The sequence below is a fragment of the Oncorhynchus nerka genome, linkage group LG8 (genome assembly GCF_034236695.1).
Source record: "Oncorhynchus nerka isolate Pitt River linkage group LG8, Oner_Uvic_2.0, whole genome shotgun sequence".
Classification (NCBI taxonomy): Eukaryota; Metazoa; Chordata; class Actinopteri; order Salmoniformes; family Salmonidae; genus Oncorhynchus; species Oncorhynchus nerka.
Genome location: NC_088403.1, coordinates 72,005,814 through 72,032,372, shown reverse-complemented (window position 1 = coordinate 72,032,372; position 26,559 = coordinate 72,005,814). Strand labels below are relative to the sequence as shown.

Here is a 26,559-nt window from a genome sequence, read left to right as displayed (position 1 = left end):
CAGATCAGAGGATGTTTTAGGGAGTCAAACACAGATCAGAGGATGTTTTAGGGAGTCAAACACAGAGGATGTTTTAGGGAGTCAAACACAGATCAGAGGATGTTTTAGGGAGTCAAACACAGATCAGAGGATGTTTTAGGGAGTCAAACACAGATCAGAGGATGTTTTAGGGAGTCAAACACAGAGGATGTTTTAGGGAGTCAAACACAGAGGATGTTTTAGGGAGTCAAACACAGAGGATGTTTTAGGGAGTCAAACACAGAGGATGTTTTAGGGAGTCAAACACAGAGGATGTTTTAGGGAGTCAAACACAGAGGATGTTTTAGGGAGTCAAACACAGATCAGAGGATGTTTTAGGGAGTCAAACACAGATCAGAGGATGTTTTAGGGAGTCAAACACAGAGGATGTTTTAGGGAGTCAAACACAGATCAGAGGATGTTTTAGGGAGTCAAACACAGAGGATGTTTTAGGAGTCAAACACAGATCAGAGGATGTTTTAGGGAGTCAAACACAGAGGATAGGGAGGATGTTTTAGGGAGTCAAACACAGAGGATGTTTTAGGTTTTAGGGAGTCAAACACAGAGGATGTTTTAGGAGTCAAACACAGAGGATGTTTTAGGGAGTCAAACACAGAGAGGATGTTTTAGGAGTCAAACACAGATCAGAGGATGTTTTAGGGAGTCAAACACAGATCAGAGGATGTTTTAGGGAGTCAAACACAGAGGATGTTTTAGGGAGTCAAACAGACAGAGGATGTTTTAGGAGAGTCAAACACAGATCAGAGGATGTTTTAGGGAGTCAAACACAGATCAGAGGATGTTTTAGGGAGTCAAACACAGAGATCAAACACAGAGGATGTTTTAGGGAGTCAAAACAGATCAGAGGATGTTTTAGGGAGTCAAACACAGAGGATGTTTTAGGGAGTCAAACACAGAGGATGTTTTAGGGAGTCAAACACAGAGGATGTTTTAGGGAGTCAAACAGACAGAGGATGTTTTAGGGAGTCAAACACAGAGGATGTTTTAGGGAGTCAAACACAGATCAGGATGTTTTAGGGAGTCAAACACAGATCAGAGGATGTTTTAGGGAGTCAAACACAGAGGATGTTTTAGGGAGTCAAACACAGATCAGAGGAAAGTCAAAACAGATCAGAGGATGTTTTAGGGAGTCAAACACAGAGGATGTTTTATGGGAGTCAAACACAGAGGATGTTTTAGGGGAGTCAAACACAGGATGTTTTAGAGTCAAACACAGAGGATGTTTTAGGGGAGTCAAACACAGATCAGAGGATGTTTTAGGGAGTCAAACACAGAGGATGTTTTAGGGAGTCAAACACAGATCAGAGGATGTTTTAGGGAGTCAAACAGACAGAGGATGTTTTAGGGAGTCAAACACAGAGGATGTTTTAGGGAGTCAAAAACACAGAGGATGTTTTAGGGAGTCAAACACAGATCAGAGGATGTTTTAGGGAGTCAAACACAGAGGATGTTTTAGGGAGTCAAACACAGATCAGAGGATGTTTTAGGGAGTCAAACACAGGAGTCAAACACAGAGGATGTTTTAGGGGAGTCAAACACAGATCAGAGGATGTTTTAGGGAGTCAAACACAGAGGATGTTTTAGGGGAGTCAAACAAACACAGAGGATGATGTTTTAGGGAGTCAAACACAGAGGATGTTTTAGGAGTCAAACACAGATCAGAGGATGTTTTAGGGAGTCAAACAGACAGAGGATGTTTTAGGGAGTCAAACACAGATCAGAGGATGTTTTAGGGAGTCAAACACAGAGGATGTTTTAGGGAGTCAAACACAGAGGAGATCAGAGGATGTTTTATGGGAGTCAAACACAGAGGATGTTTTAGGGGAGTCAAACACAGAGGATGTTTTAGGGGTCAAACACAGTCAAAGGGAGTCAAACACAGAGGATGTTTTAGGGGAGTCAAACACAGATCAGAGGATGTTTTAGGGAGTCAAACACAGAGGATGTTTTAGGGAGTCAAACACAGAGGAGAGTCAGAGGATGTTTTAGGGAGTCAAACACAGAGTCAAACACAGAGGATGTTTTAGGGAGTCAAACACAGATCAGAGGATGTTTTAGGGAGTCAAACACAGAGGAAACAAACACAGAGGATGTTTTAGGAGAGTCAAACACAGATCAGAGGATGTTTTAGGGAGTCAAAACAGATCAGAGGATGTTTTAGGGAGTCAAACACAGAGGATGTTTTATGTTTTAGGGAGTCAAACACAGATCAGAGGATGTTTTAGGGAGTCAAACACAGATCAGAGGATGTTTTAGGGAGTCAAACACAGAGGATGTTTTAGGGAGTCAAACACAGATCAGAGGATGTTTTAGGGAGTCAAACACAGAGGATGTTTTAGGGAGTCAAACACAGAGGATGTTTTAGGGAGTCAAACACAGAGGATGTTTTAGGGAGTCAAACACAGAGGATGTTTTAGGGAGTCAAACACAGATCAGAGGATGTTTTAGGGAGTCAAACACAGAGGATGTTTTAGGGAGTCAAACACAGATCAGAGGATGTTTTAGGGAGTCAAACACAGAGGATGTTTTAGGGAGTCAAACACAGAGGATGTTTTAGGGAGTCAAACACAGAGGATGTTTTTTAGGATTTTAGAGTCAAACACAGAGTCAAACACAGAGGATGTTTTAGGGAGTCAAACACAGAGGATGTTTTAGGGAGTCAAACACAGAGGATGTTTTAGGGAGTCAAACACAGAGGATGTTTTAGATCAGAGGATGTTTTAGGGAGTCAAAACAGATCAGAGGATGTTTTATGGGAGTCAAACACAGATCAGAGGATGTTTTAGGGAGTCAAACACACAGAGGATGTTTTAGGGAGTCAAACACAGATCAGAGGATGTTTTAGGGAGTCAAACACAGAGGATGTTTTAGGGAGTCAAAACAGACAGAGGATGTTTTAGGGAGTCAAACACAGAGGATGTTTTAGGGAGTCAAACAGATCAGAGGATGTTTTAGGGAGTCAAACACAGAGGATGTTTTAGGGGAGTCAAACACAGATCAGAGGATGTTTTAGGGAGTCAAACACAGAGGATGTTTTAGGGAGTCAAACACAGATCAGAGGATGTTTTAGGGAGTCAAACACAGAGGATGTTTTAGGGAGTCAAACACAGAGGATGTTTTAGGGAGAGTCAAACACAGATCAGAGGATGTTTTAGGGAGTCAAACACAGATCAGAGGATGTTTTAGGGAGTCAAACACAGATCAGAGGATGTTTTAGGGAGTCAAACACAGAGGATGTTTTAGGGAGTCAAACACAGATCAGAGGATGTTTTAGGGAGTCAAACACAGATCAGAGGATGTTTTAGGAGAGTCAAACATGTTTTAGGGAGTCAAACACAGATCAGATGATGTTTTAGGGAGTAAAACACAGAGGATGTTTTAGGGAGTCAAACACAGAGGATGTTTTAGGGAGTCAAACACAGATCAGAGGATGTTTTAGGGAGTCAAACACAGATCAGAGGATGTTTTAGGGAGTCAAACACAGATCAGAGGATGTTTTAGGGAGTCAAACACAGATCAGAGGATGTTTTAGGGAGTCAAACACAGAGGATGTTTTAGGGAGTCAAACACAGAGGATGTTTTAGGGAGTCAAACACAGAGGATGTTTTAGGGAGTCAAACACAGAGGATGTTTTAGGGAGTCAAACACAGAGGATGTTTTAGGGAGTCAAACACAGATCAGATGATGTTTTAGGGAGTCAAACACAGATCAGAGGATGTTTTAGGGAGTCAAACACAGAGGATGTTTTAGGGAGTCAAACACAGATCAGAGGATGTTTTAGGGAGTCAAACACAGATCAGAGGATGTTTTAGGGAGTCAAACACAGATCAGAGGATGTTTTAGGGAGTCAAACACAGAGGATGTTTTAGGGAGTCAAACACTGAGGATGTTTTAGGGAGTCAAACACAGAGGATGTTTTAGGGAGTCAAACACAGAGGATGTTTTAGGGAGTCAAACACAGAGGATGTTTTAGGGAGAGTCAAACACAGATCAGAGGATGTTTTAGGGAGTCAAACACAGAGGATGTTTTAGGGAGTCAAACACAGAGGATGTTTTAGGGAGAGTCAAACACAGATCAGAGGATGTTTTAGGGAGTCAAACACAGATCAGAGGATGTTTTAGGGAGTCAAACACAGATCAGAGGATGTTTTAGGGAGTCAAACACAGAGGATGTTTTAGGGAGTCAAACACAGATCAGAGGATGTTTTAGGGAGTCAAACACAGATCAGAGGATGTTTTAGGGAGTCAAACACAGAGGATGTTTTAGGGAGTCAAACACAGAGGATGTTTTAGGGAGTCAAACACAGAGGATGTTTTAGGGAGTCAAACACAGAGGATGTTTTAGGGAGAGTCAAACACAGATCAGAGGATGTTTTAGTTCAACGTTCTGATCTCAATAATACACTATACACACACACACAAACACACACAAACACACACAAACACACACACGCACACACACACACACACACACACTGCACACACAAACACACACACACACACACACTGCACACACACAAACACGCACTGCACACACACGCACACACATGCACACGCACACACACAAACAATAACATACACAGCCTACACCCCTCCCCCTCACCATAACATACACAGCCTACACCCCTCCCCCTCACCATAACATACACAGCCTACACCCCTCCCCCTCACCATAACATACACAGCCTACACCCCTCCCCTCACCATAACATACACAGCCTACACCCCCCCTCACCATAACATACACAGCCTACACCCCTCCCCCTCACCATCTCCGTTCTTGAATATGACCTCGTTGTTAGTAAACAGTAGTTCACTCATGATGTCAGGGTTATCCCAGTTCAGCCACAGAGGACGCTTCGCAGAAGACATGATCCTGCACTCCTCTAACCTGGGGGAGGGAGAGAACACAGTTCAGCCACAGAGGACGCTTCCCTCTAACCTGGGGGAGGGAGAGAACACAGTTCAGCCACAGAGGACGCTTCCCTCTAACCTGGGGGAGGGAGAGAACACAGTTCAGCCACAGAGGACGCTTCCCTCTAACCTGGGGGAGGGAGAGAACACAGTTCAGCCACAGAGGACGCTTCCCTCTAACCTGGGGGAGGGAGAGAACACAGTTCAGCCACAGAGGACGCTCCCTCTAACCTGGGGGAGGGAGAGAACACAGTTCAGCCACAGAGGACGCTTCCCTCTAACCTGGGGGAGGGAGAGAACACAGTTCAGCCACAGAGGACGCTTCCTCTAACCTGGGGAGGGAGAGAACACAGTTCAGCCACAGAGGACGCTTCCCTCTAACCTGGGGGAGGGAGAGAACACAGTTCAGCCACAGAGGACGCTTCCCTCTAACCTGGGGGAGGGAGAGAACACAGTTCAGCCACAGAGGACGCTTCCCTCTAACCTGGGGAGGAGAGAACACAGTTCAGCCACAGAGGACGCTTCCCTCTAACCTGGGGGAGGGAGAGAACACAGTTCAGCCACAGAGGACGCTTCCCTCTAACCTGGGGGAGGGAGAGAACACAGTTCAGCCACAGAGGACGCTTCCCTCTAACCTGGGGGAGGGAGAGAACACAGTTCAGCCACAGAGGACGCTTCCCTCTAGCCTGGGGGAGGGAGATAACACAGTTCAGCCACAGAGGACGCTTCCCTCTAACCTGGGGGAGGGAGAGAACACAGTTCAGCCACAGAGGACGCTTCCCTCTAACCTGGGGGAGGGAGAGAACACAGTTCAGCCACAGAGGACGCTTCGCAGAAGACATGATCCTACACTCCTCTAGCCTGGGGGAGGGAGAGAACACAGTTCAGCCACAGAGGACGCTTCCCTCTAGCCTGGGGGAGGGAGAGAACACAGTTCAGCCACAGAGGACGCTTCCCTCTAACCTGGGGGAGGGAGAGAACACAGTTCAGCCACAGAGGACGCTTCCCTCTAACCTGGGGGAGGGAGAGAACACAGTTCAGCCACAGAGGACGCTTCCCTCTAACCTGGGGGAGGGAGAGAACACAGTTCAGCCACAGAGGACGCTTCCCTCTAACCTGGGGGAGGGAGAGAACACAGTTCAGCCACAGAGGACGCTTCGCTGAAGACATTATCATGACCTCTAACCTGGGGGAGGGAGAGAACACAGTTCAGCCACAGAGGACGCTTCCCTCTAACCTGGGGGAGGGAGAGAACACAGTTCAGCCACAGAGGACGCTTCCCTCTAACCTGGGGGAGGGAGAGAACACAGTTCAGCCACAGAGGACGCTTCCCTCTAACCTGGGGAGGGAGAGAACACAGTTCAGCCACAGAGGACGCTTCCCTCTAACCTGGGGGAGGGAGAGAACACAGTTCAGCCACAGAGGACGCTTCCCTCTAGCCTGGGGGAGGAGAGAACACTCAGCCACAGAGGGAGCCTGGGGAGGGAGAGAACACAGTTCAGCCACAGAGGACGCTTCCCTCTAACCTGGGGGAGGGAGAGAACACAGTTCAGCCACAGAGGACGCTTCCCTCTAACCTGGGGGAGGGAGAGAACACAGTTCAGAGGACGCTTCCCTCTAACCTGGGGGAGGGAGAGAACACAGTTCAGCCACAGAGGACGTTTCCCTCTAACCTGGGGGAGGGAGAGAACACAGTTCAGCCACAGAGGACGCTTCCCTCTAACCTGGGGGAGGGAGAGAACACAGTTCAGCCACAGAGGACGCTTCCCTCTAGCCTGGGGGGGAGAGAACACAGTTCAGCCACAGAGGACGCTTCCCTCTAGCCTGGGGAGGGAGAGAACACAGTTCAGCCACAGAGGACGCTTCCCTCTAGCCTGGGGGAGGGAGAGAACACAGTTCAGCCACAGAGGACGCTTCCCTCTAGCCTGGGGAGGGAGAGAACACAGTTCAGCCACAGAGGACGCTTCCCTCTAACCTGGGGGAGGGAGAGAACACAGTTCAGCCACAGAGGACGCTTCCCTCTAACCTGGGGAGGGAGAGAACACAGTTCAGCCACAGAGGACGCTTCCCCTCTGGGGAGGAGAGAAACAGTTCTGGGGGAGGGAGAGAACACAGTTCAGCCACAGAGGACGCTTCCCTCTAGCCTGGGGAGGGAGAGAACACAGTTCAGCCACAGAGGACGCTTCCCTCTAGCCTGGGGAGGGAGAGAACACAGTTCAGCCACAGAGGACGCTTCCCTCTAACCTGGGGGAGGGAGAGAACACAGTTCAGCCACAGAGGACGCTTCGCTGAAGACATTATCATGACCTCTAACCTGGGGGAGGGAGAGAACACAGTTCAGCCACAGAGGACGCTTCCCTCTAACCTGGGGGAGGGAGAGAACACAGTTCAGCCACAGAGGACGCTTCCCTCTAACCTGGGGGAGGGAGAGAACACAGTTCAGCCACAGAGGACGCTTCCCTCTAACCTGGGGGAGGGAGAGAACACAGTTCAGCCACAGAGGACGCTTCCTCTAACCTGGGGAGGGAGAGAACACAGTTCAGCCACAGAGGACGCTTCCCTCTAACCTGGGGGAGGGAGAGAACACAGTTCAGCCACAGAGGACGCTTCCTCTAACCTGGGGGAGGGAGAGAACACAGTTCAGCCACAGAGGACGCTTCCCTCTAACCTGGGGGAGGGAGAGAACACAGTTCAGCCACAGAGGACGCTTCCCTCTAGCCTGGGGGAGGGAGAGAACACAGTTCAGCCACAGAGGACGCTTCCCTCTAACCTGGGGGAGGGAGAGAACACAGTTCAGCCACAGAGGACGCTTCCCTCTAACCTGGGGAGGAGAGAACACAGTTCAGCCACAGAGGACGCTTCCCTCTAGCCTGGGGGAGGGAGAGAACACAGTTCAGCCACAGAGGACGCTTCCCTCTAACCTGGGGGAGGGAGAGAACACAGTTCAGCCACAGAGGACGCTTCCCTCTAACCTGGGGGAGGGAGAGAACACAGTTCAGCCACAGAGGACGCTTCCCTCTAATCTGGGGGAGGGAGAGAACACAGTTCAGCCACAGAGGACGCTTCCCTCTAACCTGGGGGAGGGAGAGAACACATTTCAGCCACAGAGGACGCTTCCCTCTAACCTGGGGGAGGGAGAGAACACAGTTCAGCCACAGAGGACGCTTCCCTCTAACCTGGGGGAGGGAGAGAACACAGTTCAGCCACAGAGGACGCTTCCCTCTAGCCTGGGGGAGGGAGAGAACACAGTTCAGCCACAGAGGACGCTTCCCTCTAGCCTGGGGGAGGGAGAGAACACAGTTCAGCCACAGAGGACGCTTCCCTCTAGCCTGGGGGAGGGAGAGAACACAGTTCAGCCACAGAGGACGCTTCCCTCTAACCTGGGGGAGGGAGAGAACACAGTTTAGCCACAGAGGACGCTTCCCTCTAGCCTGGGGGAGGGAGAGAACACAGTTCAGCCACAGAGGACGCTTCCCTCTAACCTGGGGGAGGGAGAGAACACAGTTCAGCCACAGAGGACGCTTTGCTGAAGACATGATCATGACCTCTAACCTCCGCTGGTCATACGGCTCCCTGGGCCAACAGGTAGAGCGCTCGCTCCAGCAGTATTTTGATCCCTTGACCTGGATCCCAAATAGCCCCTTGACTTGGATCCCAAATGGCCCCTTGACTTGGATCCCAAATGGCCCCTTGACCTGGATCCCAAATGGCCCCTTGACCTGGATCCCAAATAGCCCCTTGACTTGGATCCCAAATGGCCCCTTGACCTGGATCCCAAATGGCCCCTTGACTTGGATCCCAAATGGCCCCTGAAATTGCACTGGCACCTGTCTGGCAGACCTGGAACCGAAGGCCCCAACACCCACGGACCCTCAGGGGTCGGCCACAGGGGGAAACCAGTGGTACCTGTCGTAGTCTGTTAGAGCAGGTCAGCTGTCAGTGTGGGCTGACAACCCCTCCTCTACAGATCTCAGTGTGGACTGACAACCCCTCTACAGATCTCAGTGTGGGCTGACAACCCCTCTACAGATCTCAGTGTGGACTGACAACCCCTCTACAGATCTCAGTGTGGACTGACAACCCCTCCTCTACAGATCTCAGTGTGGACTGACAACCCCTCCTCTACAGATCTCAGTGTGGGCTGACAACCCCTCTACAGATCTCAGTGTGGGCTGACAACCCCTCTACAGATCTCAGTGTGGACTGACAACCCCTCCTCTACAGATCTCAGTGTGGACTGACAACCCCTCTACAGATCTCAGTGTGGACTGACAACCCCTCTACAGATCTCAGTGTGGACTGACAACCCCTCTACAGATCTCAGTGTGGACTGACAACCCCTCCTCTACAGATCTCAGTGTGGACTGACAACCCCTCTACAGATCTCAGTGTGGACTGACAACCCCTCTACAGATCTCAGTGTGGACTGACAACCCCTCTACAGATCTCAGTGTGGACTGACAACTCCTCTACAGATCTCAGTGTGTGCTGACAACCCCTCTACAGATCTCAGTGTGGGCTGACAACCCCTCTACAGATATCAGTGTGGGCTGACAACCCCTCTACAGATCTCAGTGTGGACTGACAACCCCCCCTCTACAGATCTCAGTGTGGACTGACAACCCCTCTACAGATCTCAGTGTGGGCTGACAACCCCTCTACAGATCTCAGTGTGGACTGACAACCCCTCTACAGATCTCAGTGTGGACTGACAACCCCTCTACAGATCTCAGTGTGGGCTGACAACCCCTCCTCTACAGATCTCAGTGTGTGCTGACAACCCCTCTACAGATCTCAGTGTGGGCTGACAACCCCTCTACAGATCTCAGTGTGGACTGACAACCCCTCTACAGATCTCAGTGTGGGCTGACAACCCCTCTACAGATCTCAGTGTGGACTGACAACCCCTCTACAGATCTCAGTGTGGACTGACAACCCCTCTACAGATCTCAGTGTGGACTGACAACCCCTCTACAGATCTCAGTGTGGGCTGACAACCCCTCCTCTACAGATCTCAGTGTGGGCTGACAACCCCTCTACAGATCTCAGTGTGGACTGACAACCCCTCTACAGATCTCAGTGTGGGCTGACAACCCCTCTACAGATCTCAGTGTGGGCTGACAACCCCTCTACAGATCTCAGTGTGGACTGACAACCCCTCCTCTACAGATCTCAGTGTGGACTGACAACCCCTCTACAGATCTCAGTGTGGACTGACAACCCCTCTACAGATCTCAGTGTGGGCTGACAACCCCTCCTCTACAGATCTCAGTGTGGGCTGACAACCCCTCTACAGATCTCAGTGTGGACTGACAACCCCTCTACAGATCTCAGTGTGGGCTGACAACCCCTCTACAGATCTCAGTGTGGACTGACAACCCCTCTACAGATCTCAGTGTGGACTGACAACCCCTCCTCTACAGATCTCAGTGTGGACTGACAACCCCTCTACAGATCTCAGTGTGTCTACCTCTCCACCCTAACCCTGTCTACCTCTCCACCCTAACCCTCTCTACCTCTCCACCCTAACCCTCTCTACCTCTCCACCCTAACCCTCTCTCCACCCTAACCCTGTCTACCTCTCCACCCTAACCCTGTCTACCTCTCCACCCTAACCCTGTCTACCTCTCCACCCTAACCCTCTCTACCTCTCCACCCTAACCCTCTCTACCTCTCCACCCTAACCCTGTCTACCTCTCCACCCTAACCCTCTCTACTTCTCCACCCTAACCCTCTCTACCTCTCCACCCTAACCCTGTTTACCTCTCCACCCTAACCCTGTCTACCTCTCCACCCTAACCCTGTCTACCTCTCCACCCTAACCCTGTCTACCTCTCCACCCTAACCCTCTCTACTTCTCCACCCAAACTCTCTCTCCAGCCCCACCCTAACCCTCTCTACCTCTCCACCCTAACCCTCTCTACCTCTTCACCCTAACCCTGTCTACCTCTCCACCCTAACCCTCTCTACCTCTCCACCCTAACCCTGTCTACCTCTCCACCCTAACCCTCTCTACACCCTAACCCTGTCTACCTCTCCACCCTAACCCTCTCTACCTCTCCACCCTAACCCTCTCTACCTCTCCACCCTAACCCTCTCTACCTCTCCACCCTAACCCTGTCTACCTCTCCACCCTAACCCTGTCTACCTCTCCACCCTAACCCTCTCTACCTCTCCACCCTAACCCTCTCTACCTCTCCACCCTAACCCTCTCTACCTCTCCACCCTAACCCTGTCTACTTCTCCACCCTAACCCTGTCTACCTCTCCACCCTAACCCTCTCTCCACCCTAACCCTGTCTACCTCTCCACCCTAACCCTGTCTACCTCTCCACCCTAACCCTCTCTACCTCTCCACCCTAACCCTCTCTACTTCTCCACCCTAACCCTCTCTACCTCTCCACCCTAACCCTGTCTACCTCTCCACCCTAACCCTGTCTACCTCTCCACCCTAACCCTCTCTCCACCCTAACCCTCTCTACCTCTCCACCCTAACCCTGTCTACCTCTCCACCCTAACCCTGTCTACCTCTCCACCCTAACCCTCTCTCCACCCTAACCCTCTCTACCTCTCCACCCTAAGCCTGTCTACCTCTCCACCCTAACCCTGTCTACCTCTCCACCCTAACCCTCTCTCCACCCTAACCCTCTCTACCTCTCCACCCTAACCCTGTCTACCTCTCCACCCTAACCCTGTCTACCTCTCCACCCTAACCCTCTCTCCACCCTAACCCTCTCTACTTCTCCACCCTAACCCTCTCTACCTCTCCACCCTAACCCTCTCTACCTCTCCACCCTAACCCTCTCTACCTCTCCACCCTAACCCTGTCTACCTCTCCACCCTAACCCTCTCTACCTCTCCACCCTAACCCTGTCTACCTCTCCACCCTAACCCTCTCTACCTCTCCACCCTAACCCTGTCTACCTCTCCACCCTAACCCTCTCTACCTCTCCACCCTAACCCTCTCTACCTCTCCACCCTAACCCTGTCTACCTCTCCACCCTAACCCTGTCTACCTCTCCACCCTAACCCTGTCTACCTCTCCACCCTAACCCTGTCTACCTCTCCACCCTAACCCTCTCTACCTCTCCACCCTAACCCTCTCTACCTCTCCACCCTAACCCTCTCTACCTCTCCACCCTAACCCTCTCTACCTCTCCACCCTAACCCTGTCTACCTCTCCACCCTAACCCTCTCTACCTCTCCACCCTAACCCTGTCTACCTCTCCACCCTAACCCTGTCTACCTCTCCACCCTAACCCTCTCTACCTCTCCACCCTAACCCTGTCTACCTCTCCACCCTAACCCTCTCTACCTCTCCACCCTAACCCTGTCTACCTCTCCACCCTAACCCTCTCTACCTCTCCACCCTAACCCTGTCTACCTCTCCACCCTAACCCTCTCTACCTCTCCACCCTAACCCTCTCTCCACCCTAACCCTGTCTACCTCTCCACCCTAACCCTCTCTACCTCTCCACCCTAACCCTGTCTACCTCTCCACCCTAACCCTGTCTACCTCTCCACCCTAACCCTCTCTACCTCTCCACCCTAACCCTCTCTACCTCTCCACCCTAACCCTCTCTACCTCTCCACCCTAACCCTGTCTACCTCTCCAACCTAACCCTCTCTACCTCTCCACCCTAACCCTCTCTACCTCTCCACCCTAACCCTCTCTACCTCTCCACCCTAACCCTCTCTACCTCTCCACCCTAACCCTCTCTACCTCTCCACCCTATCCCTGTCTACCTCTCCACCCTAACCCTGTCTACCTCTCCACCCTAACCCTGTCTACCTCTCCACCCTAACCCTCTCTCCACCCTAACCCTGTCTACCTCTCCACCCTAACCCTCTCTACCTCTCCACCCTAACCCTGTCTACCTCTCCACCCTAACCCTCTCTACCTCTCCACCCTAACCCTCTCTACCTCTCCACCCTAACCCTCTCTACCTCTCCACCCTAACCCTGTCTACCTCTCCACCCTAACCCTGTCTACCTCTCCACCCTAACCCTGTCTACCTCTCCACCCTAACCCTTCTACCTCTCCACCCTAACCCTCTCTACCTCTCCACCCTAACCCTCTCTACCTCTCCACCCTAACCCTGTCTACCTCTCCACCCTAACCCTCTCTACCTCTCCACCCTAACCCTGTCTACCTCTCCACCCTAACCCTGTCTACCTCTCCACCCTAACCCTCTCTACCTCTCCACCCTAACCCTCTCTACCTCTCCACCCTAACCCTGTCTACCTCTCCACCCTAACCCTCTCTACCTCTCCACCCTAACCCTGTCTACCTCTCCACCCTAACCCTCTCTACCTCTCCACCCTAACCCTGTCTACCTCTCCACCCTAACCCTCTCTACCTCTCCACCTAACCCTCTCTACCTCTCCACCCTAACCCTCTCTACCTCTCCACCCTAACCCTCTCTACCTCTCCACCCTAACCCTCTCTACCTCTCCACCCTAACCCTCTCTACCTCTCCACCCTAACCCTCTCTACCTCCTCTCTCCACCCTAACCCTGTCTACCTCTCCACCCTAACCCTGTCTACCTCTCCACCCTAACCCTGTCTACCTCTCCACCCTAACCCTGTCTACCTCTCCACCCTAACCCTGTCTACCTCTCCACCCTAACCCTCTCTACCTCTCCACCCTAACCCTCTCTACCTAACCCTCTCCACCCTAACCCTCTCTACCTCTCCACCCTAACCCTGTCTACCTCTCCACCCTAACCCTGTCTACCTCTCCACCCTAACCCTCTCTACCTCTCCACCCTAACCCTCTCTACCTCTCCACCCTAACCCTGTCTACCTCTCCACCCTAACCCTCTCTAACTCTCTCCACCCTAACCCTGTCTACCTCCACCCTAACCCTGTCTACCTCTCCACCCTAACCCTGTCTACCTCTCCACCCTAACCCTGTCTACCTCTCCACCCTAACCCTGTCTACCTCTCCACCCTAACCCTCTCTACCTCTCCACCCTAACCCTCTCTACCTCTCCACCCTAACCCTCTCTACCTCTCCACCCTAACCCTGTCTACCTCTCCACCCTAACCCTCTCTACCTCTCACCCTAACCCTGTCTACCTCTCCACCCTAACCCTCTCTCTCCACCCTAACCCTGTCTACCTCTCCACCCTAACCCTCTCTACCTCTCCACCCTAACCCTCTCTACCTCTCCACCCTAACCCTCTCTACCTCTCCACCCTAACCCTCTCTACCTCTCCACCCTAACCCTCTCTACCTCTCCACCCTAACCCTCTCTACCTCTCCACCCTAACCCTCTCTCTCTCACCCTAACCCTCTCTACCTCTCCACCCTAACCCTGTCTACCTCTCCACCCTAACCCTGTCTACCTCTCCACCCTAACCCTGTCTACCTCTCCACCCTAACCCTGTCTACCTCTCCACCCTAACCCTGTCTACCTCTCCACCCTAACCCTCTCTACCTCTCCACCCTAACCCTCTCTACCTCTCCACCCTAACCCTCTCTACCTCTCCACCCTAACCCTCTCTACCTCTCCACCCTAACCCTCTCTACCTCTCCACCCTAACCCTGTCTACCTCTCCACCCTAACCCTGTCTACCTCTCCACCCTAACCCCTCTCCACCCTAACCCTCTCTAACCTCTCCACCCTAACCCTGTCTACCTCTCCACCCTAACCCCCTCTCTACCTCTCCACCCTAACCCTCTCTACCTCTCCACCCTAACCCTGTCTACCTCTCCACCCTAACCCCCTCTCTCCACCCTAACCCTCTCTCCACCCTAACCCTGTCTACCTCTCCACCCTAACCCTGTCTACCTCTCTCCACCCTAACCCTCTCTACCCCTCTCCACCCTAACCCTCTCTACCCTCCTCTCCACCCTAACCCTCTCTACCTCTCCACCCTAACCCTCTCTACCTCTCACCCTAACCCTGTCTACCTCTCCACCTAACCCTCTCTACCTCTCCACCCTAACCCTGTCTACCTCTCCACCCTAACCCTCTCTACCTCTCCACCCTAACCCTGTCTACCTCTCCACCCTAACCCTGTCTACCTCTCCACCCTAACCCTCTCTACCTCTCCACCCTAACCCTGTCTACCTCTCCACCCTAACCCTCTCTACCTCTCCACCCTAACCCTCTCTACCTCTCCACCCTAACCCTGTCTACCTCTCCACCCTAACCCTGTCTACCTCTCCACCCTAACCCTCTCTACCTCTCCACCCTAACCCTGTCTACCTCTCCACCCTAACCCTCTCTACCTCTCCACCCTAACCCTGTCTACCTCTCCACCCCTAACCCTCTCTACCTCTCCACCCTAACCCTGTCTACCTCTCCACCCTAACCCTGTCTACCTCTCCACCCTAACCCTGTCTACCTCTCCACCCTAACCCTGTCTACCTCTCCACCCTAACCCTCTCTACCTCTCCACCTAACCCTCTCTACCTCTCCACCCTAACCCTCTCTACCTCTCCACCTAACCCTCTCTACCTCTCCACCCTAACCCTCTCTACCTCTCCACCCTAACCCTCTCTACCTCTCCACCCTAACCCTGTCTACCTCTCCACCCTAACCCTGTCTACCTCTCCACCCTAACCCTCTCTACCTCTCCACCTAACCCTGTCTACCTCTCCACCCTAACCCTCTCTACCTCTCCACCCTAACCCTGTCTACCTCTCCACCCTAACCCTCTCTACCTCTCCACCCTAACCCTGTCTACCTCTCCACCCTAACCCTCTCTACCTCTCCCTAACCCTCTCTCCACCCCTAACCCTGTCTACCTCTCCACCCTAACCCCTCTACCTCTCCACCCTAACCCTGTCTACCTCTCCACCCTAACCCTCTCTACCTCTCCACCCTAACCCTCTCTACCTCTCCACCCTAACCCTCTCTACCTCCACCCTAACCCTCTCTACCTCTCCACCCTAACCCCTGTCTACCTCTCCACCCTAACCCTCTCTACCTCTCCACCCCTAACCCTCTCTACCTCTCCACCCTAACCCTCTCTACCTCTCCACCCTAACCCTGTCTACCTCTCCACCCTAACCCTGTCTACCTCTCCACCCTAACCCTGTCTACCTCTCCACCCTAACCCCTCTACCTCTCCACCCTAACCCTCTCTCTCTCCACCTAACCCTCTCACCCTAACCCTGTCCCTCTCTCCACCCTAACCCTGTCTACCTCTCCACCCTAACCCTGTCTACCTCTCCACCCTAACCCTGTCTACCTCTCCACCCTAACCCTGTCTACCTCTCCACCCTAACCCTGTCTACCTCTCCACCCTAACCCTCTCTACCCTCCACCCTAACCCTGTCTACCTCTCCACCCTAACCCTCTCTACCTCTCCACCCTAACCCTCTCTACCTCTCCACCCTAACCCTCTCTACCTCTCCACCCTAACCCTCTCTACCTCTCCACCCTAACCCTGTCTACCTCTCCACCCTAACCCTGTCTACCTCTCCACCCTAACCCTGTCTACCTCTCCACCCTAACCCTGTCTACCTCTCCACCCTAACCCTGTCTACCTCTCCACCCTAACCCTGTCTACCTCTCCACCCTAACCCTCTCTACCTCTCCACCCTAACCCTGTCTACCTCTCCACCCTAACCCTCTCTACCTCTCCACCCTAACCCTCTCTACCTCTCCACCCTAACCCTCTCTACCTCTCCACCCTAACCCTGTCTACCTCTCCACCCTAACCCTCTCTACCTCTCCACCCTAACCCCTCTCTCCACCCTAACCCTGTCTACCTCTCCACCCTAACCCTCTCTACCCTCCACCCTAACCCTGTCTACCTCTCCACCCTAACCCTGTCTACCTCTCCACCCTAACCCTCTCTACCTCTCCACCCTAACCCTCTCTACCTCTCCACCCTAACCCTACCTCTCCACCCTAACCCTCTCTACCTCCACCCTAACCCTCTCTACCTCTCCACCCTAACCCTCTCTACCTCTCCACCCTAACCCTGTCTATTTCTCCACCCTAACCCTCTCTACCTCCACCCTAACCCTGTCTACCTCTCCACCCTAACCCTGTCTACTTCTCCACCCTAACCCTCTCTACCTCTCCACCCTAACCCTGTCTACCTCTCCACCCTAACCCTGTCTACCTCCACACCTAACAATGTCTACCTCTCCACCCTAACCCTCTCTACCTCTCCACCCTAACCCTGTCTACCTCTCCACCCTAACCCTGTCTACTTCTCCACCCTAACCCTCTCTACCTCTCCACCCTAACCCTGTCTACCTCTCCACCCTAACCCTCTCTACCTCTCCACCCTAACCCTGTCTACCTCTCCACCCTAACCCTGTCTACTTCTCCACCCTAACCCTCTCTACCTCTCCACCCTAACCCTCTCTACTTCTCCACCCTAACCCTCTCTACCTCTCCACCCTAACCCTGTCTACCTCTCCACCCTAACCCTGTCTACCTCTCCACCCTAACCCTCTCTACCTCTCCACCCTAACCCTGTCTACCTCTCCACCCTAACCCTGTCTACCTCTCCACCCTAACCCTCTCTACCTCTCCACCCTAACCCTGTCTACCTCTCCACCCTAACCCTGTCTACCTCTCCACCCTAACCCTGTCTACCTCTCACCCTAACCCTGTCTACCTCTCCACCCTAACCCTGTCTACCTCTCCACCCTAACCCTCTCTACCTCTCCACCCTAACCCTGTCTACCTCTCCACCCTAACCCTCTCTACCTCTCCACCCTAACCCTGTCTACCTCTCCACCCTAACCCTCTCTACCTCTCCACCCTAACCCTGTCTACTTCTCCACCCTAACCCTGTCTACCTTTCCACCCTAACCCTGTCTACTTCTCCACCCTAACCCTCTCTACCTCTCCACCCTAACCCTCTCTACTTCTCCACCCTAACCCTCTCTACCTCTCCACCCTAACCCTCTCTCCACCCTAACCCTCTCTCCACCCTAACCCTCTCTCCACCCTAACCCTCTCTCCACCCTAACCCTCTCTCCACCCTAACCCTCTCTCCACCCTAACCCTGTCTACCTCTCAACCCTAACCCTGTCTACCTCTCCACCCTAACCCTCTCTACATCTCCACCCTAACCCTGTCTACTTCTCCACCCTAACCCTCTCTACCTCTCCACCCTAACCCTCTCTACTTCTCCACCCTAACCCTCTCTACCTCTCCACCCTAACCCTCTCTCCACCCTAACCCTCTCTCCACCCTAACCCTCTCTCCACCCTAACCCTCTCTCCACCCTAACCCTGTCTACCTCTCCACCCTAACCCTCTCTCCACCCTAACCCTCTCTCCACCCTAACCCTCTCTCCACCCTAACCCTGTCTACCTCTCCACCCTAACCCTCTCTCCACCCTAACCCTCTCTACCTCTCCACCCTAACCCTGTCTACCTCTCCACCCTAACCCTCTCTACCTCTCCACCCTAACCCTGTCTACCTCTCCACCCTAACCCTCTCTACCTCTCCACCCTAACCCTGTCTACTTCTCCACCCTAACCCTGTCTACCTCTCCACCCTAACCCTGTCTACTTCTCCACCCTAACCCTCTCTACCTCTCCACCCTAACCCTGTCTACTTCTCCACCCTAACCCTCTCTACCTCTCCACCCTAACCCTCTCTCCACCTAACCCTCTCCCCTAACCCTCTCTACCTCTCCACCCTAACCCTCTCTCACCTACCTCTCCACCCCTAACCCTCTCTACCTCTCCACCCTAACCCTGTCTACCTCTCCACCTAACCCTGTCTACCTCTCCACCCTAACCCTGTCTACTTCTCCACCCTAACCCTCTCTACCTCTCCACCCTAACCCTCTCTACTTCTCCACCCTAACCCTCTCTACCTCTCCACCCTAACCCTCTCTCCACCCTAACCCTCTCTCCACCCTAACCCTCTCTCCACCCTAACCCTGTCTACCTCTCCACCCTAACCCTGTCTACCTCTCCACCCTAACCCTCTCTACCTCTCCACCCTAACCCTGTCTACTTCTCCACCCTAACCCTCTCTACCTCTCCACCCTAACCCTCTCTACCTTCTCCACCCTAACCCCTAACCCTCTCCACCTAACCCTCTCTCCACCCTAACCCTCTCTCTCCACCCTAACCCTCTCTCCACCCTAACCCTGTCTACCTCCACCCTAACCCCTCTCCTCACCCTAACCCTCTCTACCTCTCCACCCTAACCCTCTCTCCACCCTAACCCTCTCTCCACCCTAACCCTCTCTCCACCCTAACCCTGTCTACCTCTCCACCCTAACCCTCTCTCCACCCTAACCCTCTCTCCACCCTAACCCTCTCTCCACCCTAACCCTGTCTACCTCTCCACCCTAACCCTCTCTACCTCTCCACCCTAACCCTCTCTCCACCCTAACCCTCTCTCCACCCTAACCCTCTCTCCACCCTAACCCTCTCTCCACCCTAACCCTGTCTACCTCTCCACCCTAACCCTCTCTCCACCCTAACCCTGTCTACCTCTCCACCCTAACCCTGTCTACCTCTCCACCCTAACCCTCTCTACCTCTCCACCCTAACCCTGTCTACTTCTCCACCCTAACCCTCTCTCCACCCTAACCCTCTCTCCACCCTAACCCTGTCTACCTCTCCACCCTAACCCTCTCTCCACCCTAACCCTCTCTCCACCCTAACCCTGTCTACCTCTCCACCCTAACCCTCTCTACCTCTCCACCCTAACCCTCTCTCCACCCTAACCCTCTCTCCACCCTAACCCTCTCTCCACCCTAACCCTGTCTACCTCTCCACCCTAACCCTCTCTCCACCCTAACCCTCTCTCCACCCTAACCCTGTCTACCTCTCCACCCTAACCCTCTCTCCACCCTAACCCTCTCTACTTCTCCACCCTAACCCTCTCTACCTCTCCACCCTAACCCTGTCTACCTCTCCACCCTAACCCTGTCTACTTCTCCACCCTAACCCTCTCTACCTCTCCACCCTAACCCTCTCTACTTCTCCACCCTAACCCTCTCTACCTCTCCACCCTAACCCTGTCTACCTCTCCACCCTAACCCTGTCTACCTCTCCACCCTAACCCTCTCTACCTCTCCACCCTAACCCTGTCTACCTCTCCACCCTAACCCTGTCTACCTCTCCACCTAACCCTCTCTACCTCTCCACCCTAACCCTGTCTACCTCTCCACCCTAACCCTGTCTACCTCTCCACCCTAACCCTGTCTACCTCTCCACCCTAACCCTGTCTACCTCTCCACCCTAACCCTCTCTACCTCTCCACCCTAACCCTGTCTACCTCTCCACCCTAACCCTCTCTACCTCTCCACCCTAACCCTGTCTACCTCCACCCTAACCCTCTCTACCTCTCCACCCTAACCCTGTCTACTTCTCCACCCTAACCCTGTCTACCTTTCCACCCTAACCCTGTCTACTTCTCCACCCTAACCCTCTCTACCTCTCCACCCTAACCCTCTCTACTTCTCCACCCTAACCCTCTCTACCTCTCCACCCTAACCCTCTCTCCTAATCCTCTCTCCACCCTAACCCTCTCTCCACCCTAACCCCTCTCCACCCTAACCCTCTCTCCACCCTAACCCTGTCTACCTCTCCACCCTAACCCTGTCTACCTCTCCACCCTAACCCTCTCTACCTCTCCACCCTAACCCTGTCTACTTCTCCACCCTAACCCTCTCTACCTCTCCACCCTAACCCTCTCTACTTCTCCACCCTAACCCTCTCTACCTCTCCACCCTAACCCTCTCTCCACCCTAACCCTCTCTCCACCCTAACCCTCTCTCCACCCTAACCCTGTCTACCTCTCCACCCTAACCCTCTCTCCACCCTAACCCTCTCTCCACCCTAACCCTCTCTCCACCCTAACCCTGTCTACCTCTCCACCCTAACCCTCTCTCCACCCTAACCCTCTCTACCTCTCCACCCTAACCCTGTCTACCTCTCCACCCTAACCCTCTCTACCTCTCCACCCTAACCCTGTCTACCTCTCCACCCTAACCCTCTCTACCTCTCCACCCTAACCCTGTCTACTTCTCCACCCTAACCCTGTCTACCTCTCCACCCTAACCCTGTCTACTTCTCCACCCTAACCCTCTCTACCTCTCCACCCTAACCCTCTCTACTTCTCCACCCTAACCCTCTCTACCTCTCCACCCTAACCCTCTCTCCACCCTAACCCTCTCTCCACCCTAACCCTCTCTCCACCCTAACCCTCTCTCCACCCTAACCCTGTCTACTTCTCCACCCTAACCCTGTCTACCTCTCCACCCTAACCCTCTCTACCTCTCCACCCTAACCCTGTCTACTTCTCCACCCTAACCCTCTCTACCTCTCCACCCTAACCCTCTCTACTTCTCCACCCTAACCCTCTCTACCTCTCCACCCTAACCCTCTCTCCACCCTAACCCTCTCTCCACCCTAACCCTCTCTCCACCCTAACCCTGTCTACCTCTCCACCCTAACCCTCTCTACCTCTCCACCCTAACCCTCTCTCCACCCTAACCCTCTCTCCACCCTAACCCTGTCTACCTCTCCACCCTAACCTCTCTCCACCTAACCCTCTCTCCACCCTAACCCTCTCTACCTCTCCACCCTAACCTCTCTCTCCACCCTAACCCTCTCTCCACCCTAACCCTCTCTCCACCCTAACCCTACCTCTCCACCCTAACCCTCTCTCCACCCTAACCCTGTCTACCTCTCCACCCTAACCCTCTCTCCACCCTAACCCTCTCTCCACCCTAACCCTGTCTACCTCTCCACCCTAACCCTCTCTCCACCCTAACCCTGTCCTCTCCACCCTAACCCTGTCTACCTCTCCACCCTAACCCTCTCTACCTCTCCACCCTAACCCTGTCTCTTCTCCACCCTAACCCTCTCTCCACCCTAACCCTGTCTACCTCTCCACCCTAACCCTCTCTCCACCCTAACCCTGTCTACCCTCCACCCTAACCCTCTCCACCCTAACCCTCTCTCCACCCTAACCCTGTCTACCTCTCCACCCTAACCTCTCTACCTCCACCCTAACCCTGTCTCTCTCCACCCTAACCTGTCTCTCTCCACCCTAACCCTGTCTACCTCTCCACCCTAACCTCTCTCCACCCTAACCCTCTCTCCACCCTAACCCTGTCTACCTCTCCACCCTAACCCCCTCTCTCCACCCTAACCCTCTCTACTTCTCCACCCTAACCCTCTCTACCTCTCCACCCTAACCCTGTCTACCTCTCCACCCTAACCCTGTCTACTTCTCCACCCTAACCCTCTCTACCTCTCCACCCTAACCCTCTCTACTTCTCCACCCTAACCCTCTCTACCTCTCCACCCTAACCCTGTCTACCTCTCCACCCTAACCCTGTCTACCTCTCCACCCTAACCCTGTCTACCTCTCCACCCTAACCCTGTCTACCTCTCCACCCTAACCCTGTCTACCTCTCCACCCTAACCCTCTCTACCTCTCCACCCTAACCCTGTCTACCTCCACCCTAACCCTGTCTACCTCTCCACCCTAACCCTGTCTACCTCTCCACCCTAACCCTGTCTACCTCTCCACCCTAACCCTGTCTACCTCTCCACCCTAACCCTCTCTACCTCTCCACCCTAACCCTGTCTACCTCTCCACCTAACCCTCTCTACCTCTCCACCCTAACCCTGTCTACCTCTCCACCCTAACCCTCTCTACCTCTCCACCCCTAACCCTGTCTACTTCTCCACCCTAACCCTGTCTACCTTTCCACCCTAACCCTGTCTACTTCTCCACCCTAACCCTCTCTACCTCTCCACCCTAACCCTCTCTACTTCTCCACCCTAACCCCTCTACTTCTCCACCCTAACCCCTCTCCACCCTAACCCTCTCTCCACCCTAACCCTCTCTCCACCCTAACCCTCTCTCCACCCTAACCCTCTCTCCACCCTAACCCTGTCTACCTCTCCACCCTAACCCTGTCTACCTCTCCACCCTAACCCTCTCTACCTCTCCACCCTAACCCTGTCTACTTCTCCACCCTAACCCTCTCTACCTCTCCACCCTAACCCTCTCTACTTCTCCACCCTAACCCTCTCTACCTCTCCACCCTAACCCCTCTCTCCACCCTAACCCTCTCTCCACCTAACCCTCTCTCCACCCTAACCCTGTCTACCTCTCCACCCTAACCCTCTCTCCACCCTAACCCTCTCTCCACCCTAACCCTCTCTCCACCCTAACCCTGTCTACCTTCTCCACCCAAACCCTCTCTCTCTCCACCCTAACCCTCTCTACCTCTCCACCCTAACCCTGTCTACCTCTCCACCCTAACCCTCTCTACCTCTCCACCCTAACCCTGTCTACCTCTCCACCCTAACCCTCTCTACCTCTCCACCCTAACCCTGTCTACTTCTCCACCCTAACCCTGTCTACCTCTCCACCCTAACCCTGTCTACTTCTCCACCCTAACCCTCTCTACCTCTCCACCCTAACCCTCTCTACTTCTCCACCCTAACCCTCTCTACCTCTCCACCCTAACCCTCTCTCCACCCTAACCCTCTCTCTCCACCCTAACCCTCTCTCCACCCTAACCCTGTCTACCTCTCCACCCTAACCCTGTCTACCTCTCCACCCTAACCCTCTCTACCTCTCCACCCTAACCCTGTCTACCTCTCCACCCTAACCCTCTCTACCTCTCCACCCTAACCCTGTCTACCTCTCCACCCTAACCCTGTCTACCTTCTCCACCCTAACCCCTCTACCTCTCCACCCTAACCCTGTCTACTCTCCACCCTAACCCTCTCTACCTCTCCACCCTAACCCTCTCTCCACCCTAACCCTCTCTCCACCCTAACCCTCTCTCCACCCTAACCCTGTCTACCTCTCCACCCTAACCCTCTCTAACTCTCCCCTAACCCCCTCTCTCCACCCTAACCCTCTCTCCACCCTAACCCTCTCTCCACCTAACCCTCTCTCCACCCTAACCCTGTCTACTTCTCCACCCTAACCCTCTCTCTCCACCTAACCCTCTCACACCCTAACCCTCTCTCCTCCACCCTAACCCTGTCTACCTCTCCACCCTAACCCTCTCTACCTCTCCACCCTAACCCTCTCTCCACCTAACCCTCTCTCCACCCTAACCCTCTCTCACCCTAACCCTCTCTCCACCCTAACCCTGTCTACCTCTCCACCCTAACCCTGTCTACCTCTCCACCCTAACCCTCTCTACCTCTCCACCCTAACCCTGTCTACTTCTCCACCCTAACCCTCTCTACCTCTCCACCCTAACCCTCTCTACTTCTCCACCCTAACCCTCTCTACCTCTCCACCCTAACCCTCTCTCCACCTAACCCTCTCTCCACCCTAACCCTCTCTCCACCTAACCCTGTCTACCTCTCCACCCTAACCCTCTCTACCTCTCCACCCTAACCCTCTCTCCACCCTAACCCTCTCTCCACCCTAACCCTCTACCTCTCCACCCTAACCCTCTCTCCACCCTAACCCTCTCTCCACCCTAACCCTGTCTACCTCTCCACCCTAACCCTCTCTACCTCTCCACCCTAACCCTCTCTCCACCCTAACCCCTCTCTCACCCTAACCCTCTCTCCACCCTAACCCTGTCTACCTCTCCACCCTAACCCTCTCTCCACCCTAACCCTCTCTCCCCTAACCCCTCTCTCTCACCCTAACCCCTCTACCTCTCCACCCTAACCCTGTCTCTCCACCTAACCCCTCTCTACCTCTCCACCCCTAACCCTCTCTACTCTCTCCACCCTAACCCTCTCTCCTCTCCACCCTAACCTCTCCACCTAACCCTCTCTCCACCCCTAACCTGTCTACCTCTCCACCCCTAACCCTGTCTACCTCTCCACCTAACCCTCTCTCCACCCTAACCCTCTCTCCACCCTAACCCTCTCTCCACCTAACCCTCTCTCCACCCTAACCCTGTCTACCTCTCCACCCTAACCCGCTCTCTCTCCACCCTAACCCCTCTCTCTCCACCCTAACCCTCTCTCCACCCTAACCCTCTCTCCACCCTAACCCTCCTCCACCTAACCCCTCTCCACCCTAACCCTGTCTACCTCTCCACCCTAACCCTCTCTAACCCCTCTCCACCCTAACCCTCTCTCCACCCTAACCCTCTCTCCACCCTAACCCTGTCTACCTCTCCACCCTAACCCTCTCTCCACCCTAACCCTCTCTCCACCCTAACCCTCTCTCCACCCTAACCCTGTCTACCTCTCCACCCTAACCCTCTCTACCTCTCCACCCTAACCCTCTCTCCACCCTAACCCTCTCTCCACCCTAACCCTCTCTCCACCCTAACCCTCTCTCCACCCTAACCCTGTCTACCTCTCCACCCTAACCCTCTCTCCACCCTAGCCTGTCTCTCTCCACCCTAACCCTCTCTCCACCCTAACCCTGTCTACCTCTCCACCTAACCCTCTCTACCTCTCCACCCTAACCCTCTACCTCCACCCTAACCCTCTCTCCACCCTAACCTCTCTCTCTCCACCCTAACCCTGTCTACCTCTCCACCCTAACCCTCTCTCCACCCTAACCCTCTCTCCACCCTAACCCTCTCCACCTAACCCTGTCTACCTCTCTCTCCACCTAACCCTCTCTCCACCCTAACCCTGTCTACCTCTCCACCCTAACCCTCTCCACCTAAACCTCTCTAACCCTCTCTCCACCCTAACCCTCTCTACCTCTCCACCCTAACCCTGTCTACTTCTCACCCTAACCCTCTCTACTAACCCTCTCCCTAACCCTAACCCTCTCTAACCCTCTCTCTCCACCCTAACCCTCTCTACCTCTCCACCTAACCCTCTCTCTCCACCCTAACCCTCTCCTCCACCTAACCCTCTCTCCACCCTAACCCTGTCTACCTCTCCACCCTAACCCTCTCTACCTCTCCACCCTAACCCTCTCTCTCCACCCTAACCCTCTCTCCACCCTAACCCTCTCTCCACCCTAACCTGTCTACCTCTCCACCTAACCCTCTCTCCTAACCCTCTCTCCACCCTAACCCTCTCTCCACCCTAACCCTCTCTCCACCCTAACCCTGTCTACCTCTCCACCCTAACCCTCTCTCCACCTAAACCTCTCTCCACCCTAACCCTCTCTCCACCCTAACCCTGTCTACCTCTCCACCCTAACCCTCTCTACCTCTCCACCCTAACCCTCTCTCCACCCTAACCCTCTCTCACCCTAACCCTCTCTCCACCCTAACCTCTCTCCACACCTAACCCTGTCTACCCTCCACCCTAACCCTCTCTAACCTCTCCACCTAACCCTCTCTCCACCCTAACCCCCTCTCCACCCTAACCCTCTCTCCACCCTAACCCTCTCTCCACCCTAACCCTCTCTCCACCCTAACCCTGTCTACCTCTCCACCCTAACCCTCTCTCCACCCTAACCCTGTCTACCTCTCCACCCTAACCCTCTCTACCTCTCCACCCTAACCCTCTCTCCACCCTAACCCTGTCTACTTCTCCACTCTCACAATTTTACATTTCAGCTTTAGTGTGGTATTGACATCCCAAGGTCTCAGAACAGCATGAACCGTGTGTGTGTGTACCTGAGGTTTCCTAGCTGGTGAACAGGGTTCAGTGGAGAGACGAAGCCTTGTAGAGACTCCATGTAGTCTGGCCTCGACATGTGTTCTACCAGGAACTTCATCTGGGTCTGGCAACCAGTCAAATCAC

The 26,559-nt window shown here is 54.0% G+C and overlaps 1 protein-coding gene across 1 annotated transcript in view; it reads right to left on the bottom strand.

Moving 5' to 3' along the window:
- The window catches only part of zgc:158659 (uncharacterized protein LOC791141 homolog), a 158,972-nt gene that overhangs the window by 28,864 nt on the left and 103,549 nt on the right, over nt 1-26,559 (bottom strand). The window contains exons 18-21 of the mRNA XM_065022049.1: nt 26,433-26,539; nt 7,148-7,267; nt 5,749-5,814; nt 4,809-4,936 (exon numbers count right to left, since the gene is read on the bottom strand). Of these exons, the coding sequence (XP_064878121.1) occupies nt 4,809-4,936; nt 5,749-5,814; nt 7,148-7,267; nt 26,433-26,539 (421 nt within the window). The remainder of the gene's footprint in view (nt 1-4,808; nt 4,937-5,748; nt 5,815-7,147; nt 7,268-26,432; nt 26,540-26,559) is intronic.